Here is a 20,522-nt window from a genome sequence, read left to right as displayed (position 1 = left end):
AGTCCAAAATAGCGTATTTTTGGTCACTTTTTATGTCATGAAAAAATGAATAGAAAGCGATCAAAAAGTCCAATCAATACAAAAATGGTACCGCTAAAAACTTGAGATCACGGCGCAAAAAAAATAAGCCCCATTCTGCCCCATACGCAGAAAAAAAGTTATAGGGGTCAAAAGATGACAATTTTAAATTAATTCATTTTCGTGCAAGTAGTTATGATTTTTTTCCAGAAATCATACCTATATAAGTAGGGTATCATTTTAATTGTATGGACCCACAGAATAAAGAAAGGTGTAATTTTTACCGAAAAATGCACTGCGTAGTAACAGAAGCTCCTAAAAGTTACAATATGGCATTTTTTCTTCAATTTTGCCACACAATGAATTTTTTTCTGTTTTACTGTGGATTTTTTGGTAAAATGACTAATGTCACTGCAAAGTAGAATTGGTGGCGCAAAAAAATAAGCCGTAATATGGAATTTTAGGTGCAAAATTTAAAGGGTTATGATTTTTAAAAGGTAAGGAGGAAAAAACGAAAGTGCAAAAACGGAAAAACCCTGAGTCCTTAAGGGGTTAAGGTCTCTGAGTCACTGGTCACCTCCGTGGGCCCTGGCTGAACTGTATAGACTTTACCATCTATCTACCCTCAGTAAAGCTACCGCTGTCCGTAACTTGGCGTCGGAGTCATCATTGCCCCCGTGCCTAGCCCAGGATTCAGAGGTATACCTTCGGGTGGTATCGAGGATAAACTACGCCCTGGCGTCACGAACACAAGGGGTTAATGCCATCTGCTCCTAGGGTAATTCCATCTGCCCTGCATCACACCCCGTTACCACATATATAATTTGGTTCAAAATATGAAAAGGATAGCATTTCAGTTAAATTTTGTTTATATATGATTTTTTTTGCCTTTACGGTATACATGTAGAGGGATAATGAGAAGGAGTAATACTGAAAGGATTAAGATTTTTAAATAGAAGTAATTTACAAATTTGTTTAACTTTCTGTCACCAGTTGATTAAAAAAATTTAAAATAAATATTTTCCACTGGTTTCCCTTTTAAAGGGGTACCCCATAAGATGACAGAGGAAGGAAGGTGTTCTCTTCCCATACAGAACACATGCATTAAAGGGGTACTACCGTGGAAAACTTTTTTTTTTTTTTTTTTTAAATCAACTAGTGCCACAAAGTTAAACAGATTTGTAAATCACTTCTATAAAAAAATCTTAATCCTTCCAGTACTTTTTAGGGGCTGTATATGAAAGAGAAATCGAAAAAAGAAATGCATTTCCTCTGATGTCCTGACCACAGTGCTCTCTGCTGACCATTTTAGGGACTGTCCAGAGCAGCATATGTTTGCTATGGGGATTTTCTTCTGCTCTGGACAGTTCCTAAAATGGACAGCAGAGGTCAGCAGAGAGCACTGTGGTCATGACATCAGAGGAAATGCATTTCTTTTTTCGATTTCTCTTTCATATACAGCCCCTAAAAAGTACTGGAAGCATTAAGATTTTTTAATAGAAGTTATTTACAAATCTGTTTACCTTTCTGGCACCAGTTCATAAAACAAAAAAAAAACAAAAAAGTTTTCCACGGGAGTACCCCTTTAAGTATAAGACAATATTAGCAAATCGGGCACTTTTTTGGCGTAGATGCTAAACCCATAAAAAACGGCATTTGCCCTCACCATCTTGCATGACTGCTCACAATAGGTTCCCACAGCATTCTTTGCTCATTTTCATGTTTCGGAAAGACTCTCTTTTTCTTTTTTTTTTTGGCCAAGATTATTAGTCTACATCCTAACCTCCAGCAGACATGAAAGGAGCGAAAAGGGAGGTAAAGTGTCATCTACAGATAAGACGGGAGACATGTCTTTACGACAAAACCCATTAAGAGCGAAAGAAATGAAGTGAAAGGAGAAGTAAGGTTTGCTTAATCCTGGAGATGACACCAAAGTAGTTGACCATTTTATCTGAGTCAACAAAGACTACTTGAGTAGGTGGCCTCCCCCCATCGAGTGGGGAACTTGAGGTGGATGAAACTTGAAAGTCTTCTTCTCATCTTCAGAGAAGTTTTCCCCGGTGATGACTCAGACATCTTTGTTTCCATAGTTTGTTTTCTTTACTCGGAAGGTGAAGAAAGGACTTTATCCTACTTGTCCTCTCGCTGATATCTGAACTCCAGTCTAATCGTATTGCGACAAAGGATGGGTTAGAGGAAAGCTTGATCCACTAAGATAGAGTGCTCGATAACCGTGTCCTCCCTACTTACGAGACAGTTGACCTCCTCCACTGATAAAGTCATGTCCTAACACTATCAGAGAAGGAACAAGACAAACTTTCTCTTGTTTAGCTTCTACAGATTGTATCTGGAGAATACTTGTATTGGTTTAGAGCAGTTGTCTCCAAGTTGTGGCCCTTCAGATGTTGCAAATCTCCAACTGCAAGCATGCCCGGACAGCCATTGGCTGTCCGGGCATGCTTGCAGTTGGAGTTTTGCAACATCATTAGGGCCACAATTTGGAGACCATTGGTTAAAGGGGTACTCCCGTGGAAAACTTTTTTTTTTTTTTTTTTAATCAACTGGTGCCAGAAAGTTAAACAGATTTGTAAATCCCTTCTATTGAAAAATCTTAATTCTTTCAGTACTTTTTAGGGGCTATATATTATAGAGAAATCCAAAAAAGAAATGCATTTCCTCTGATGTCATGACCACAGTGCTCTCTGCTGTCCATTTTAGGAACTGTCCAGAGCAGGGGAAAATCCCCATAGCAAACATATGCTGCTCTGGACAGTTCCTAAAATGGACAGCAGAGGTCAGCAGAGAGCGCTGTGGTCATGACATCAGAGGAAATGCATTTTTTTTGGGGGGGGGGGGATTTCTCTTTAGTATACAGCCCCTAAAAAGTACTGGAAGGATTGAGATTTTTTAATAGAAGTGATTTACAAATCTGCAGAAACAAAGAGATAGTATGCACTCACCGCTGGTAAGCTGCTATGGGCTCCGAGTCCGGGATCACCACGGCATGTATGGAGACGATAAGGGGCGCTCAGAGGCTACGCCGGCTGTTTCGGACGTAGGAACGTCCTTCCGGCCGAAACAGCCGGCGTAGCCTCTGAGCACCCCTTATCGTCTCCATACATGCCGTGGTGATCCCGGACTCGGAGCCCGTAGCAGCTTACCAGCGGTGAGTGCATACTATCTCTTTGTTTCTGCATATATTGATACTTTACCTAGTGTGTGCACCCCGCAGGTGCTGAGTACATATTGAAGTGAGTCCGGACGCTCCTAACAGTTACCTCGCGGTATCGTATGTTTGCCTTTTCCACTTATTTGGTTTGCTAACTGGTGTGCTCTCTCCATCTTGGAGTTTCTATGATTTACAAATCTGTTTAACTTTCTGGCACCCCTCATTGGATTCCTGTTCACCCACACTATAACCCAGTGTATTGGGCTTAGTGTGGGTGAACTTGGTGAAAGTTTTTCTTTAATGGGGAGAGGGAGGGTGAGCTGTTGTCAGACTCTTCTGGCAACAGCTGTATGGTTGAAATCAGTCAAATTCAGGTATCTTGAAATCTGCCCAATCCTTTTCTCCCTTACAGATGATGAGTCAGGAGGCCAATCTATCGGTCAACCAGTCACACCAAAAACGGCGCTTTCAGCCAACAATAGACTTATGTGTATGGCCAGCTCACGGTAAATTGATTGGTGATGTTTCTACAGGTGGGCATATGCCATCCATAGCTGCCGGTCAAACCTGACAGCTATTCTTGCCACCATTCCATACACACACATGCTTAGTTTGCTCAGTTTGGATAAGTGTGCATATTTTTTCATTAGGTGGATGGAATTAAAGGGGTACTCTGTCCCTCTGTCTGACCGCCAGGGTCCCGCCACTGGGGACCCCCACAATCTTGCATTTGACACCCACCTCTTTGAGCTGCATGCCGCGCTGCCAGCTCAGAAACTGCGGGGGTGCCGACCACGGGGCCGGAGTATCGTGACGTCACGACTCTGCCCCCGTGTGACGCCCCCCCCCCCTTCTATGCAAGTCTATGGGAGGGAGCGTGCAGCTCAAAGAGGTGGGTACCAAATGCAAGATTGCCGCGGTCCCCAGCTGCGGGACCTCTGCGGTCAGACATCTTATCCCCTATACTTTGGATTGAGTATAAGATTTCTTAGGGTCGGAGTACCCCTTTAAGCCAATGCCAGACACATTTAGTGGCAGCTCGTTTCAATATGCTTGATTCTTCTTCCTTTCAGCATCAACTGTCAGGGAATATTCAGCATACCCCTATAAACATTAGTGCTAATACACTAGAACCAGGTCCCATTCCCAGATATCCCATGATTCCGACTATATTTCGAATCGTTCTGCATTTGTCCTGTACAGCTGGGAAAGTTCCTATATCATCCACAATGCTGGTGTCCTGACAGGTATCATCCTCAGTACTTGAGTCTATCATCCGCAATATAAACAAGTTATAATGTACGTGAGCCCAGCTGGCTATTAATAGTTTTCTCACTAGGCTCTATATACTCAGGCCATTTGTGCTGTTTATATAAGTAATCTGAGGGAGGGTTCATACAAGGAATGGCTAAGTACCTCGGCTGACACGCTGCACTCGGCACCCTTTTACTCACAATTTTATGACATTCTGTTTTCGTATTGTGAATTTTCTCCGTACAGTTGGATAAATAAGAACCATGTGTATCGGCTTGGCCCGAGTCGTGTTGTTTAGCTCTTTGCTGGTTGAGATCTGTGAGGAGGTGTTAAATGGCTGAGAGCTTTACCCGGAGACAACGGGATTAACTCTGCTGTTTGGAGAGGACTCTATTTACAGTCAATCCGCCCTCGCCACCAAAATGGAACATCTCCGAATATTTAGCATTTGTCTCCGTCATATATTTTTGCCCCTCGTCCCTATTTTACAAAGGAGATGATCTACTGCTGGGCCAAATGGGTGGTACCGACCAGGGCTCAAGTCCTGCAGGTATACGTAGGAACCAAGTTCCTGCACTTTTTTCCATAGCAGAAACACCGCTCCCATTAGCAAGAAATCTTGGGTGAGTTTCCACATTTTACCCCCCCCCCCCCCCTTTTTTTTTTTTTTTTTTACCCCTGGTACCAACGTTTCAATGTAATGATTCTAACAGCCAATAAACAGACAATACAGAGAATACAATATTTTGCAAGAATAGACGCGGGATGCTGACCACTTCAATGTGTTTTGGAACTAAAGCCCACTTCTGGGGATGTCCATTTTTTCTGATGTATGAACCTCCTCCTTTTAATTATTTTTTACTCCTTAAATAGAAATAAACTAACATATACTTTAGGGGAGATTTATCAAAACCTGTGCCGAGGTAAAGTTGCCCATAGCAACCAATCAGCTTGCTTCTTTCATTTTTTTAGATGCCTTGTTAAGAAAGTAAGAAAAAAGCTTATTGGTTGCTATAGGCAACTGGGAAACTTTGCCTCTGCACAGGTTTTGATAAATCTCCCCTAAAGTATATGTAAGTTTATTTCTATTTAAGGAGTCAAAAATTTATCTTTTTAAGGTAAAACCAGTAGATGGATAACACCGGATCCACCACCATTCACAGCAGAGATCAGCTTTACCCTTCCTGTAGAATGGTCTCTGAAAAGGTCAGAGAGAATGTTCAGTAGTGTTTCCAAATGATGACAATGAGACAGCTCCTCTCTATTGTTTTCTATGTCCATGGGTACTGCCGTAAAGCATATATCTAAACGCTGTTTAAAAAAAAGCTCAAACAAGATGGCTGCCCCCATAATAATAATCTCATAGTGAAATAAAAAAAAAAATATATATATATATATATATATATATATATATATAATCAAAAAATAGAAACAGATTAGATATAAAGAACATGTTTCTGTATTTGGCTGTAATCCGGAAAAAAAACATGGCTATGTTCACACGGCAAAACGTGCGCCCCTGGGCAGGCATTCTGGAGACAACGGGCACCGGCATGCTAGTGCTAGGACCGCTTGGAAATGCATTGTCTCACAGGCGGCAATCCAGTTCCCAGTGGATTTCAGTGGAGGCTGGAATCTGAATTTTCGTGGCAGAAATGCGGTCGTGTGAACAAGACCTAACAACAAATAAGCATGGGGCCCAAGGGTCATGGAAGTGTAGGAATAAAGAAACCAAGGGGGGAGAGTCATCAAAACCTGTGCTGAGGAAAAGTTGACCAGTTGCCCATAGCAACCAATCAAATAGCTTCTTTCATTTTTCAAAAGGCCTTTTCAAGAATGAAAAAAGTGATCTGATTGGTTGCTATGGGCAACTGGTCAACTTTCCCTCCGCACAAGTTTTGATGAATCTCCCCCAAAGACTTTCTTTCTTGGATGGACGGGATAGGTAGCTGGTAGCTACAGAAAAAGGGCCGTTTTTTAGTGGAGGCGCTGCTGTATGTGTACGAAAGGACGGAGAGACTCAAGCCAGCACAGGTAAAACTTGTTTATTTTGCAAAAAGGAGTGGACAACGCGTTTCGGCACACTTAAGGTGCCTTCCTCAGGTCAAAGAGTACAATGCCAACTTCTATATTAGTAGGCAGAGTAACTGCTCGTGATCCTGTGTGTGGTGGCGCTGGCGTGGTCCGGGTTTCATGGATGGAGAAATCTGACATGCAAATGGGAGCCTATTCTAATTGTTGCTATCGGGCCCCAATTCTTTTAGTGAATGTATGCACTGCCTATGCCCTATGCCAGTGGTTCCCAACCAGTGTGCCTCCAGCTGTTGCAAGATGAGGCCCTCACTTGTGACCGCGGCCCCCTGATGGTTTGTTACTGACAGAACTGACGCCTCCGGATTATCGCCACATCCCTAACACATTTTTTTTATTTATTTTTTTATTTTTTATGCGCCTGGCAAAATATATATGACAGCCGAAATGATCTGAGAATGGAAACCATGTGGTCGGTCATTTCCGTTTCCCTTACAAGTCCAATCTCAGATGACGAATTCGCAACCAACATCTATACATAAAGAAAAATGACCCTTATGACCAATATAGGAACGCTTCCCAAAAAGATGAAAACGGTGACTGGAATAGGGATCGGTATTAAAGGGGCCGCGTTCTTTTTTATGTAGCGAAACGACAGGGCTCCTCACATAAGACGCAGACAGTCAGTGACGGTATATTCCTGCAACCAAACACCATATGGAACTGATATATCAGCCGTTCCCTGACATCTTGTAAATGTGAATTATATGCTCGTTTATGTGGCATGACGGTATTTCTTAAAAAACAGAAAATGGCAAATTTGAAAAACAGTAATTTGTCTACATTTTTTGCCTAATCTTTGAGTTTGCTGAAGGTGTCGGCCACATTTTATCACTAACATAAAGTAAACATGTCACCAAACAACAATCTGGGATAAGTTACATGGGCCCTGTCATAAGGCCATACGTTTTATATGTGATCTAGTAGTAATAAACAAGAATCTTTGTAATATACACCTTTTTGAGGAAATCTGCATATTTTTCTAAAAGGGGTACTCTGGACGAAATAAGAAAATTAGCATTTAAAATCAACTGGTGCCAAAAAGTTATACAGATTTGTAAATTATTTCTATTTAAAATCTTAATCCTTCTAGTACTTATCAGCTGCTGTATGCTCCAGAGGAAGTTGTGTAGTTCTATCCAGTCTGACCACAGTGCTATCTGCTGACACCTCTGTCCATGTCAGGATCTGTCCAGACCAGAAGCAATTACCCATAGGAAACCTCTCCTGACACCGACAGGGCGACAGAGGTGTCAGCAGAGAACACTGTGGTCAGACTGGAAAGAACTACACCACTTTCTCTGGAGCATACAGCAGCTGATAAGTACTGGAAGGATTATGATTTTTAAATAGAAGTCATTTACAAATCTGTATAACTTTCTGGCACCAGTTGATTTTAAATATTTTTTTCTCTCCAGAGTGCCCCTTTAAAAAATGACCTTATCATTCCCACCACTAGAGGTCCTCTTTCATGTTCGCCACTGTCCAGGACACAGTTCAGGAAGTCTATGCTGTACAGGTTGGGCTCTAGACGTGCTCATGGAGGAGGGAAAAACACAGCCGTGGGCAGTGTTTGGATGCAGGGCTGAGCGCGCTCCCGCACAGTACAGTCCAGGTGTCATTACAGCCAAAACTCCGGAGTCTGTAAGACAGGACAGGAGTGAGCACAGAGGAGTGCTGGTCCCGCCCTTACTTCCTGGACTTTGTCCCTGTCTCTGCTTCAGCCTGGACAAAGATAATGCTGCAACCGGACAGGAATATGTTCTGGGTGGTATGAGGACCCCTAGTGGTCTTTTTATTAAATCATGATTTCTTTAAAAAGGAGATACAATTATTTTATGAAGTCTATAAGGAACAATAAGAATAATAGGATCCTAAGAATAGGATCCTAAGAATAAGGGACTATAAGAAAACAGTTCTAAATCGTTTTATATTTCCCCTCCAGGACAGCAGATAAAAATGACAGAAAGAAATAAAACTAATACTACATAGAGTAAATGTCCCTTTCACCCCCAAATACTTAAAAATGCGTAAGAGAGTAAAGTCAGGTCACCGATTCCTTGATGGTGCCAGAATCAGCCTAAAATGTTAGATTTAATTACACCGAGGACTCGCAGAATGGATTTCTGCCACGACTAAATTACTTTGGCCGGGAAACTGATAAAAACGAAAAATATTTTGCAGGGAAAATTCATTTTGTTGGAGGTGAAGTGAAAAGAATATTGCAGCAAAGGAAAAGGAGGAAACAGGCAATAATAGAACGTGACACCATTTTTTTGTTGCCTTATTAAAAGGAAAAAGGATCCTAAAAACATTGAGTTAATAAAATGCAGCTCTGGGCTGAGGAGTGAGAAGAGGGGTTTACGGGGGGTCAGCCATAACATTTTTAGTCAGGGTACAACTGACTGCCTTGTATGACTCTATGGAAAGCCATGATGCTACTATAAGGGGCACTGCAAAGAGTAGGGTATAGGGGAGTGTAGCTGTGCGGTGACTAAAGGGTGCTTATTAACCCTTGCTATTCGTGACGTCAGGGTGAGGGCTCCTCAGTAATGCTTGTCCTACTGCCACCGTTCCCAAGAGCGATAGGGAGGTAGATAATAATGGAATGTCCACAACCGGAGAGTTTTCTGAAACAGTTGTAACTTTTACTGAAGATTTTATGCAAGCTTCATAACCGGAACAGTTGCTATACATGCAAGCTTTCTTTGGAGATTGACAAAGGTTGGGACTTTAGCAATTTAGAGTCTTTAGAATAATATGTGCTGTTCCACTGGATTTAGGCTAAGTTTCCACTTGGTTTTTTTCTGGCAGTTTTTGGAAAACTGCCACTGCAGTTTTTGAGCCAAAGCCAGACATGTATTCAAAAGGAATAGGACATATAAAGGAAGAACTTACTCTTCTCCTCCCTTATGGATCCACTTCTGACTTTGGCTCAAAAGCTGCAGTGGCAGTTTTCCAAAAACTGCCAGAAAAAAATCCGAGTGGAAACTTAGTTGCGGTCCAGTAGTCACGCTAGCTTTAGTGGGGATTAGTTTAGGACTCACGCTTTAAGTTCCGCTGAGGCCCGTAGGTTTTCAGGCCTAGCGTGTCTCTGCAAGTTGCGCAGATTCGTCCTGCTAGTCCGGCATCCACGAGAGCAGCAACCAAAGAAAGCGATAATTGGCTACAGCTCCCTTATATGGGCAGGGGCTGGACTAGTGCTAATTGGTCCATACTTGTGTCAATCACCATTACAAAGAATTATGGGCAACATGTAACCCAAGGACCTCCAAAGGTCCTCCAACATACCATAGAGGATTTAACATAGTCACATGACCAAAGGTCCTGCGACGCTAACAAGGTAAGTATACTATATATTATCTTAAATACACATATTATTAAATATACACATATAAACACTTATAGAATTACAGAAGAAAAGAGGCGACGAGGGGCTGTCCCACCTGGGGGACCCTACGTGAGCATAGTAACTCTGACTTTGGGGACCACCACACTAGGTACGGTATGCAATACGGTACCGGGACACCACATCAGTCACTGGAGCAGATACATATAATAGAGCAGTGGTCTTCAACCTGCGGACCTCCAGATGTTGAAAAACTACAACTCCCAGCATGCCCGGACAGCCGTGCTCTCTGCTGACAGTCCCCATACCAAACATATGCTGCTCTGGACAGTTCCAAAAATGCACAGAGATGTCAGCAGAGAGCACTGTGTTCATGATGTCAGCAGAGAGCACTGTGTTCCAAAAAGAAAATAATTTTCTCTGTAGTATTCAGCAGCTAATAAGTACTGGAAGGATTAAGATTTTTTAATAGAAGTAATTTACAAATCTGTTTAACTTTCTGGCACCAGTTGATTTAAACCGGAGTATCCCTTTAACAAGCTCCAATTAAAATTAAGGAACCCGTGATACCCCGTGTGGATCCAAATTTGGGTGTACACATCTACCTGGCAGATACTGATGAGCTACAATCAAAAAGAGACACAATCTGTACTGAGAGTCCCTAATCTGTTCATGTAAATGACTGATAACTCAATCACAGTGGGTGGAGGAGTTTCAGTCACTGGAGATGCAATGGTTAAAGGGGTACTCCTGTGGAAAACTTTTCTTTTTAAATCAACTGGTACCAGAAAGTTAAACAGATTTGTAAATTACTTCTATTAAAAAATCTTAATCCTTCCAGTACTTTTTAGGGGCTGTATACCACAGAGGAAATGCTTTTCTTTTTGGATTTCTCTTCTGTCACGACCACAGTGCTCTCTGCTGACCTCTGCTGTCCATTTTAAGAACTGTCCAGAGTGGCATATGTTTGCTATGGGGATCTTCTCCTGCTCTAGACAGTTCCTAAAATGGACAGCAGATGTCAGCAGAGAGCACTGTGCTCGTGACAGAAGAGAAATCCAAAAAGAAAGGCAATTCCTCTGTAGTATACAGCCCCTAGAAAGTGCTGGAAGGATTAAGATGTTTTAATAGAAGTCATTTACAAATCTGTTTAACGTTCTGGCACCAGTTGATTTAAAAAAAAAAGTTTTCCACGGAAGTACCCCTTTAACCCAGTGTTTCCCAAACAATGTGACTCCAGCTGTTGCAAATCTACAAATCCCAGCATACCCGGACAGTCTTTGGCTGTCCGGGCATGCTGGGATTTGTAGATTTGCAACAACTGAAGGCACCCTAGTTGGGAAACACTGGGTTAACCCAGTGTTTCCCAATCAGTGACCTATGCGAAGGTTCTATAGTCTTAATTAAAATCCAATTATCAACCTTTACAGTCAGGGCTGATTCCCCCCTGGGGTGTCATTAGAGGTGGCACTAGCCCAGCTATGTTGGTTTAAATTGGCTTAATTTTGGATTGTGACCTGCCAACAATTACTATATTTGGGCCTAGAAGATCCGTCATCTATGAGATAAGAGGCGCCAGAGAAGTAAATTAACCGCTGATCTCTGCTTAACGTTTTGTCACATGTCTAAGGCCATTTATATGCACTGCTGGTTCGTTAACGCATATAAAGACCAAAGGGATTTATCTATGATCAAATTATCTTTATTGGACCCCCCCTAAACTTGGTTCCCCCTATGGTAAGGATTTATTTCTCTGCCATGGCCCTGTTTCTAGATAACCTAGCTTTCCAGACATGCTGGGAGTTGTAGTTTTATACAGGGGTCAAGCCCTGTATGGGAACTCACCCAAGATTTTCACTGAAGGGCCGGTCTTTCTAATGGGAACGGTGTTCCTGCTGTGGAAAAAGTGCAGGAACTCAGATCCCACGTATTCCGGCAGGACTAGAGCCCTGGTTTTATAACAGCTGGAGGCACCCTGGTGGATAAACACTGCCTTGTACAATGCCCAACTAATAATACTCAGGTCCTAACATAGTTACATAGTTTATAAGGTAAAAAAAAAAGACCAGAGCCCATACAGTTCAACATTGGCTTCCAATAATAAGAGAGCATGCTGGGAGTTGTAATTTTGCAACAGCTGGAGGCACCCTGGTTGATAAACACTGCCCTGTACATGCCCAAATAATAATACTCAGGTACTAACATAGTTACATAGTTTATAAGGTTAAAACAAAGGTAAGAGCCCATAAAGTTTAACATTGGTTTCCAATCATAAGAGAGCATGCTGGGAGTTGTAGGTTTGCAACAGCTGGAGGCACCCTGATTTGGAAACATTGGCCTGTACTATGCCTAAATAACAATGCTCAGGTGCTTACATAGTTACATAGTTTATAAGGTTAGGGGGAAAAAAAACAAAAGCCCGTAAAGTTCAACCTTGGTTTCCAATCATAAAAAAGCATGCTGGGACTTGCAGTTTTGCAACAGCTGGAGGCACCCTGGTTGGGAAGCATTGCCTTAAATGAAGTGACTCCTGATCCTGTGGACATTTTTGTTTGCAGCCATCCTATACACACAGAGGAGCGTACTTGAGCTGTCAGTTAAAAGTCGTCGGGAAATGAGCGGCCAATCACAAGCGGTGATGTCGGCATGGCCATTATTATAATTGGCATGTGGATGCCGGGGAGTTAATCGCCCCTCTGATCACTATTACCAACATCCAGACGGGCGGTTTCGAATAACATTGGTTTTCTGCCAGTTGTATTTTTCTTTGGTTTGTGACAGAGTTTGTGACCTTAGGAGATGATTGTCCGTCCGGCGTCTGCGCGGATGCAAGAAATCTGCTTAAATATTATGTGACACCACAAAAATAGTAAATAAAAAAAATGTAAAAAAAAATAAAATATGACACCCTTTCTACTCATGTTATTTGCCCAAGTGAATTTCAGCTGCTTTACAAAAACATTTTCCCATCCTCCTCTGCATTTCAGTGATCTGTTTTGTTAACTTGGCGCCACCTTAAAAGATTATACGAGGGAGTTGCTTAAATAGCACTTCCCTAATACAGTGTACAGTTATATTTTAAGGGGGTGTGACTATAAGTAGCGCCCCCTTGAGGGATGCAGGCCATTTAGGAAGCAAGGCTTATCATAGCCCCATAGAATAATACTTTTAGATATATTCATGAATTCCTAATTTTGCAGTTTTCTAATGTATTTAAGGTGGCTCAGGTGCTGAGATACTGGATCATAGATGAAGAGAATTACCTCTATTGGATGGAGCTATCTACCTAATGGATGGGGGGGGGGGGGGTTCTAATATACGGGCTATGTCCCTAATGGACTGGGCTAACTACCTAACAAATTGGGCTATCTACCTAATGAATAGGGTTACCCACCTTATGGATTGGGCTACCTTCCTAATCTATGGGGCTTTATACCTAATGGATTAGTCTTTCTACCTAATGCATTGGTTACCTACCTACTGGTGTAGGCTACCTACTTAATGGATCGGGGTTGTCTACCTAATAGATGAGGCTACCTGCCTAATTGATTGGGTTGATTAACTAATGGATGGGGCTACCTACCAAATGGATGGGGCGACCTACCTAATAGATGGGGCTACCTACCTAATGGATGGGGATACCTACCTAATGGATGGGGCTATCTAGCTAATGGATGAAACTATCTGCCTAATGGATTGGGTTACCTACCTAATATATGGGGCTATCCACCTGATGTTTTGGCTATCTACATCATGCATTGGGCTAACCACCTAATTCATTGGGTTAGTCTACCTAACAAATGGGACTACCTACCTAAAGGAGGAGCTATCTACCAAACAGAGAGGAGTCATACTATCTGTCTAATGCTTTTCTACCCTAATGGATGGGACTAACTACCTTATACATTGGGCTACCCACCTAAAGCATTAGGCCATCTACCTTATGAATGGGGCTACCTACCTAAAGAAGGAGCTATCTACCTGATGAAGGGGATACATCTTATCTGTCTAATGGGACAGTCTGCTTATCTATGTGGGGGTTTCCTACTTAGTGGGGGTTGGATATTTAGAGAAAAGGGGCCAACCTTGAGGGGTGGGGTTTTAGCTAACTAATATGGGGAAAAGTGATATTATAAAGGGGGAACTATAACACTATTAAGGTGGAGGGGGGACATGGGGGGGGACTATTGATGCAAAGGGATTAATAATGTTGGCCTTGCCTACCTGCCTGCTCAATGGGGGGTCTGCTTACTATGTGGTGGCACAAAGGGGGGCAATTTTTACCATTTAGGGGAACTATAGATGGATCTTTTGCATAGAGATGCTACTGATGATAGCGATACTGACTGAGAGATGCTACCAGATCTTCCTGTACTTTACTATGGAGTGTCCCTTTAAAGGGGTACTACTGTGGGAAACTTTTTTTTTTAAATCAACTGGTGGCAGAAAGTTAAACAGATTTGTAAATTACTTCTATTAAAAAAATTCTTAATCCTTCCAGTACTTTTTAGGAGCTGTATACTAAAAGAGAAATCTATAAAGAAATGCAGTTCCTGTGATGTCATGACCACAGTGCTCTCTGCTGACCTCTGCTGTCCATTTTAGGTACTGTCCAGAGAAGCATATGTTTGCTATGGGGATTTTCTCCAGTTCCTAAAATGGACAGCAGAGGTCAGCAGAGAGCACTGTGGTCAGGACATCACAGGAAATGCATTTCTTTTTTGTATTTCTCTTTAGTATACAGCCCCTAAAAAGTACTGGAAGGATTAAGATTTTTTTAATAGAAGTAATTTACAAATCTGTTTAACTTTCTGGCACCAGTTGATTTAAAGAAAAAAAAAAAAAAGTTTTCCACGGTAGTACCCCTTTAAATGTACTTAGTCTGCACATATGACTCAAATAGAAAAAACTTTAGATTTCTTTCCTAAAAGGGGACACATACCTGGGATCGATAGCCTGCCGCCAACATACCTCTTGCCCCCCTAGGCTATGGCTTGATGAAATATGACGTGTGCTTTGTGTAGCGTTACTGTGTTTGCAGTTTGTCTCCTTGTGACATAGAATTTGTAAACTTGTCTGCGGGTGAGTATTGTTGTTGGAGCCCAGATGTACACCGCATCCAGCGTGTGGATAAACTATACCGCCCCCTGGGTCCCCATACTTACACATTGTACAGCTATGCATTGGGAATGACTCAGTACAAAGATGTATGAGATGTTTTCCTACTGAAGTCAAAGACAACACTGCGGCAAAACTAGAACAAAGCTGCATAATGTCATACATACCTTCTGCATCCTAACTAGGCTATTGCTATTCAGGAGCTCTGGAGAGTTGGGTGACACAGCTGTTTTCCAAGCAGGGTGTCTCCGAATGTTGCAAAACTACAACTCCCAGCATGCCCGGACAGCCTTTGGCTGTCCGGGCATGCTGAGAGTTGTAGTTTTGCAACAGCTGGAGGCACCCTGGTTGGGAAACACTGCTGCGATTGATGGGCCACAAATATCTTCTGGTGGAAAATCTCTTTATAACATATACATGTAGCAGAGCTGGGGTTCTTAAATGTAAAAAAAAAAAAAATTTTATTTTTAACGCAACTCACAAAATCAAGTGTTAACATAATTAGTAGTAAAATCATATCGTAAACGTCATGTTTCTTTCTTTCTTTTCAGCTTGTGATCATGTAACTTAAAACTTGTAATATCCATATAATTTACACTAGAGAATATATCTATCTATCTATCTATCTATCTATCTATCTATCTAATATTCTTTCTTTCTCTCCTTTTCTATCCTAATACAGTATTAAGACTCCCTATAAATTAAAAAGAGGCAATAGGCCTGATGTCCTAACCCCACTTTCTTAGAACATCTTCTATCTATCTATCTATCTATCTATCTCATATCTATCTATTTATCTCATATCTATCTATCCATCTATCTATGTATCTATCTCATATCTATCTATCTATCTCATATTTATTTCATATTTATTTATCTCATATCTATCTATCTCATATCTATCTCATATCTATCTATCTATCTATCTATCTATCTATCTGTCTGTCTGTCTGTCTGTCTATCTATCTATCTATCTAGACAAAAGGATAAGTTAGCCAGCAGTTAGCCATTTATCTCTCTATCTCTCTATCTATCTCATATCTATCTAGCTATTTATCTATCTACCTCATTTATATTTATCTCATATCTATCTAGCTCATATCTATCTATCTTTCTTTCTATCTATCTATCTATCTATCTATCTATCTATCTATCTATCTATCTATCTATCTATCTATCTATCTATCTATCTACTATCTATCTATCTATCTATCTATCTATCTAGACAAAAGGATAAGTTAGCCAGCAGTTAGCCATCTATCTATCTATCTATCTATCTATCTATCTATCTCATATCTATCTTTCTATCTATATCATATATCTCTCTCTCTCATATCTATCTATCCATCTCGTATCTATCTATTTATCTATCACATATCTATCTATCTCATATCTATTTATCTATCTCAAATCTATCTATCTATCTCATATCTATCTAGAACTCCCAAAAAAAAAAGCAGCACACCAAATGATAGGATGTCGGGATGCAGTCTGCATAAGGATCTAGGTGAGGGATCTATCTATCTATCTATCTATCTATCTATCTATCTCATATCTATCTAATTATCTGTCTATCCATTCATCTCATATCTTCCTTCCTTTCTTTTTCTTTTCTATCCTAATACAGCATTGAGACTTTCTATGAATTAAAAAGAGCCAATGGGCCTGACGTCCTAGCCCCACTTTCATAGAACATTGGTGGGAAGAGGATTTATCACAGCAAACTATAAACGGTATCGTGTTTGGTTGTTATGGACAACTACTCCCATTTCCTTTACAATAATTGTGAAACATTTCCCCTATGTTGCACTGTAGCAGTTTAGAGCTCTTAATGTGTTCTGCCATTGAAGTCATAGATATCCATTGCCCCCCCCCCCCCCATTATTTCAGTGGAGACCTTCACAAACAGCAAAAACTCCACCACCTCAGCCAACACCTTCTCAGTATCCCACCTAACTCTGATGGAGGGACCCCTAATCTTCTCTGATAACCCCACCAAGGGACGGTCAACCCCCCCCCCCCCCCACCAGGTATCAATGACTGAAGCCTTCTGCTAATGATCCATTCCATTCACGTGCCATGATGAAAGCCAGATCGCTGAGCAATGTGTATACTGTGTCACACGTGATAAGGTCAGGCCTGGGCGTTGTTCTATTTTCCTGTGTTTATTCGTGACTTGGCCGTGGCGGACACCTCGTAATGCCAATACCGCGCAGGGCTGGACGGAAGGGTTGTCGTAATGAGCTGCTAATCCCTTGTTACGTCTCTTGTGTCGGCAACTTTTACAAGTTCTGGATGCCATTACAAAGTTACTGTAAATTTATAAGTTTATAAAGTGTTTATTAAGAACCCGGGATACGCTACAACTTCGTTCGGCCATTGCCATCAGTCGCCATGTCATTTGCCCATTGCAATGCATTGGTGCATGACGTTACTCTAAGCCAGTTGAGTTTGATCCCAATATGGTGGCTGGAACAAGCTGGAGGCATTTTTTTTTTTATATATCAACTGGCTCCAGAAAGATAAACAGATTTGTAAATTATTTCCATTAAAAAAAAAAAAATAAATCTTAATCCTTCCAGTATTTGTCAGCTGCTGAAGTTGAGTTGTTCTTTTCTGTCTGACAACAGTGCTCTCTGCTGACACCTCTGTCTGTCTCAGGAACTTTCCAGAGCAGGAGAGGTTTGCTATGGGGATTTGCTCCTACTCTGGACAGACAGACAGAGGTGTCAGCAGAGAGCACCGTGGTAAGACAGAAAAGAACAACTCAACTTCAGCAGCTGATAAATACTGGAAGGATTAGGATTTTTTAATAGAAGTAATTTACAAATCTGTTTAACTTTTTGGAGCCAGTTCATATGAAAAAAAAACAAAAAAACGATATAACTATATTCTATAGTATCCATTACAATAGACATCTAATGTCAGATAAAAGTATTTTTGGGGGGTCACTATTTTGCTAAAGGTATACCAATGCTGGTTTCCAAACAAGGGTGCAAAACTTTAGCTGTTGCAAAACTACAACTCCCAGCATGCCCTGACAGCCGAAGGCTGTCCGAGCATGCTGGGAATTGTAGTTTTGCAACAGCCAGAGGTACTCTGGTTGGGTTTGCCCATCATCACCAAAATATGCTCATTGACTTGGGTTGCCTCAAATGGCACACCATGGCCATGTTGGATAAGGCCATTAATAGCACTTTGAGACATCATTTGCCCTGGCTACGGGCACTACCAGTATTATATCTTGATATGTGGCCTCCAGATTTACGCTCCGGGTAGCCAAAACGTGAGGTATGAGCCATAAAGTGTCTCGGCCCCTATGGGTGAACCTAAGAACATTGGAGGAGATTCATCAAAACGTGTGTAGAGGAAGAGAGGTCCAGTTGCCCATAGCAACCAATCAGGTCGCTTCTTTCACTTTCAACAAGGCCTTTAAAAATGAAAGAAAAACTCAGATCGGTTGCTATGGGCAACTGCACCTCTCTTCCCTCATCGTTTTTGACTTGGAAACATGTCAACGTTGTTGAGGTATCATGATCTTACCTGGGACAAGTTCAGCCTGTTCAGAGGATGGCATTGCTCCTCTACCCTCTCCACAGCGCCGGTCTTCTTCCGCATCCTATCGGCTTCCTGCGCCAAATATAAATCCAGAACCGGGACCCCCCGAGATCTTATATCTGCCTCCGTCAAGGAGTTGACCATAAGCATCACCCACACAGGTCTCTTCCTTTCCCAGTTGCCAGCGATGGCGTTGAACAGGTAGTCAGCGTAGAGCCCTTTGCCCCTCTGGTCCGGGGTCATCCAATGGGGCATCATCAACTTGACGTACTCCAAGTGCCTCTTGAGTCTCCTGTACAGGTCCTTGGGCAGAACGTCCTGCAGGTTCTCCCCTTGGGGTAACATCTGACAGCTGGCCAGAGCCGAGATGGTGTAGGGATCTGTAAGGTCCAACTCAAAGTAGACATTGCTACTATCCTGAAACGCCTTCTTGGAGTTCTGGGGTATGAAATCCCATACTCTGGTATAGGGCACATGGATGGTTCCAAAGAGATAAGCAGGTGGATTCCTCTTGATGGTCCATAGGAAAGAGTTCAGCTCTTCTTGCTACGAACAAAAGGAGAACATTAAGTTTGGGAAAAGTTCAAAAGGTCTAAGACGTTCTAAAGAATTGGGAGATGATCTAAATAGGTTTTATCATCAACAATATCATCAGGATACCTTAGGTGACACGTGGTAATTTCCTATCACTCTTCAAGAAAGACATCTCCCCCACCCCACCAGCAAGAAGCATCTTGTCCACCCGGTCATTCCCAGTTCAGAGACACCATGGGGTGCGCAAATAATGGGCTGAATCCTCTCAGTGAAGATTCCGATAAATAGGATTTCAATCAAAGCTTTCTTTTTTTTGTTTTTTTTTTACCCTGCCCCCATCCCGAACCAGAACGATGAGTTACTACAGGGCAAGTAGAATCAGTATCACACGTCTCTGATGACTGCTTTCGCCTTTGTGGTAAAAGTTGTAGATACAAATATTAATATAAATATTTGAATATATATATATATATATATATATATATATATATATATATATATATACACACACAGTATACATATATATATATATATATATATATATATATATATTGTACATCCATATATGTGTGTATATATATAGATATATATATATATATATATATACACACACACATGTGTATATATATATATATATATATATATATATACACACACATATATATATATATATATATATATATATACATATATAGATAAATACATATACATACAGTATATATATATATATATATAAAGAAATATTGTATTGTGTATATTATTTATATCTACATAGGATGATAGAATCCCAAATATTTTTATATATACATATAGGCCTATAAGTGTCTTTTTGGGATCACTATTTTGCAGCGGGTGGCATGTAGTTTACCATTGCAGGTTTCGCAACCTAGGTGCAAAATAACCATTGCAAAACTACAACTCCCAGCATGCCCGGACAGCCGAAGGCTGTCCGGGCATGCTGGGAGTTATAGTTTTGAAAAAGCCGTGGGGCATACGTACATGCACTTTTATATATTGCTATTTCTTTATAAATATATATTAATAAATAAATGCATTAAATAAAAAAAGGAAGAAAAAAAAAAAAATATATATATATATATATATATATATTTACCGCTATAGTTTACAAGTCATACACAAGATACCCAAGAGCTTACAATCTATATACACATATATATGCAAAGTGAATTCATATATATATATATATATATATATATATATATATATATATATATATATATATAGAATATGCAAAGCAGCTCATCACACCACCTTCTCAGGTAACATGCCCTAAGATCAGCTCTGGCTCCAGTTACGAAGTCTCAGAAACTGATTGGAATTTATGCCAAGCCAGAATTCTCCCCAGAAGGAAGAAGACCCTCTATATATATATATATATATATATATATATATATATATATATATATATAT

General features: G+C 40.9%; 1 protein-coding gene across 1 annotated transcript in view; it reads right to left on the bottom strand.

Annotated features, from left to right (window-relative positions):
- Positions 1 to 20,522, bottom strand: part of TRABD2B (TraB domain containing 2B) — a 284,981-nt gene that overhangs the window by 263,453 nt on the left and 1,006 nt on the right. Inside the window, exon 2 of the mRNA XM_056532416.1 lies at positions 18,543 to 19,103. Coding sequence (XP_056388391.1) covers positions 18,543 to 19,103 — 561 coding nt within the window. The remainder of the gene's footprint in view (positions 1 to 18,542; positions 19,104 to 20,522) is intronic.

This window comes from Hyla sarda, chromosome 7 (assembly GCF_029499605.1).
Source record: "Hyla sarda isolate aHylSar1 chromosome 7, aHylSar1.hap1, whole genome shotgun sequence".
Classification (NCBI taxonomy): domain Eukaryota; kingdom Metazoa; phylum Chordata; class Amphibia; order Anura; family Hylidae; genus Hyla; species Hyla sarda.
This window is presented reverse-complemented; position numbering and strand designations above follow the sequence as displayed.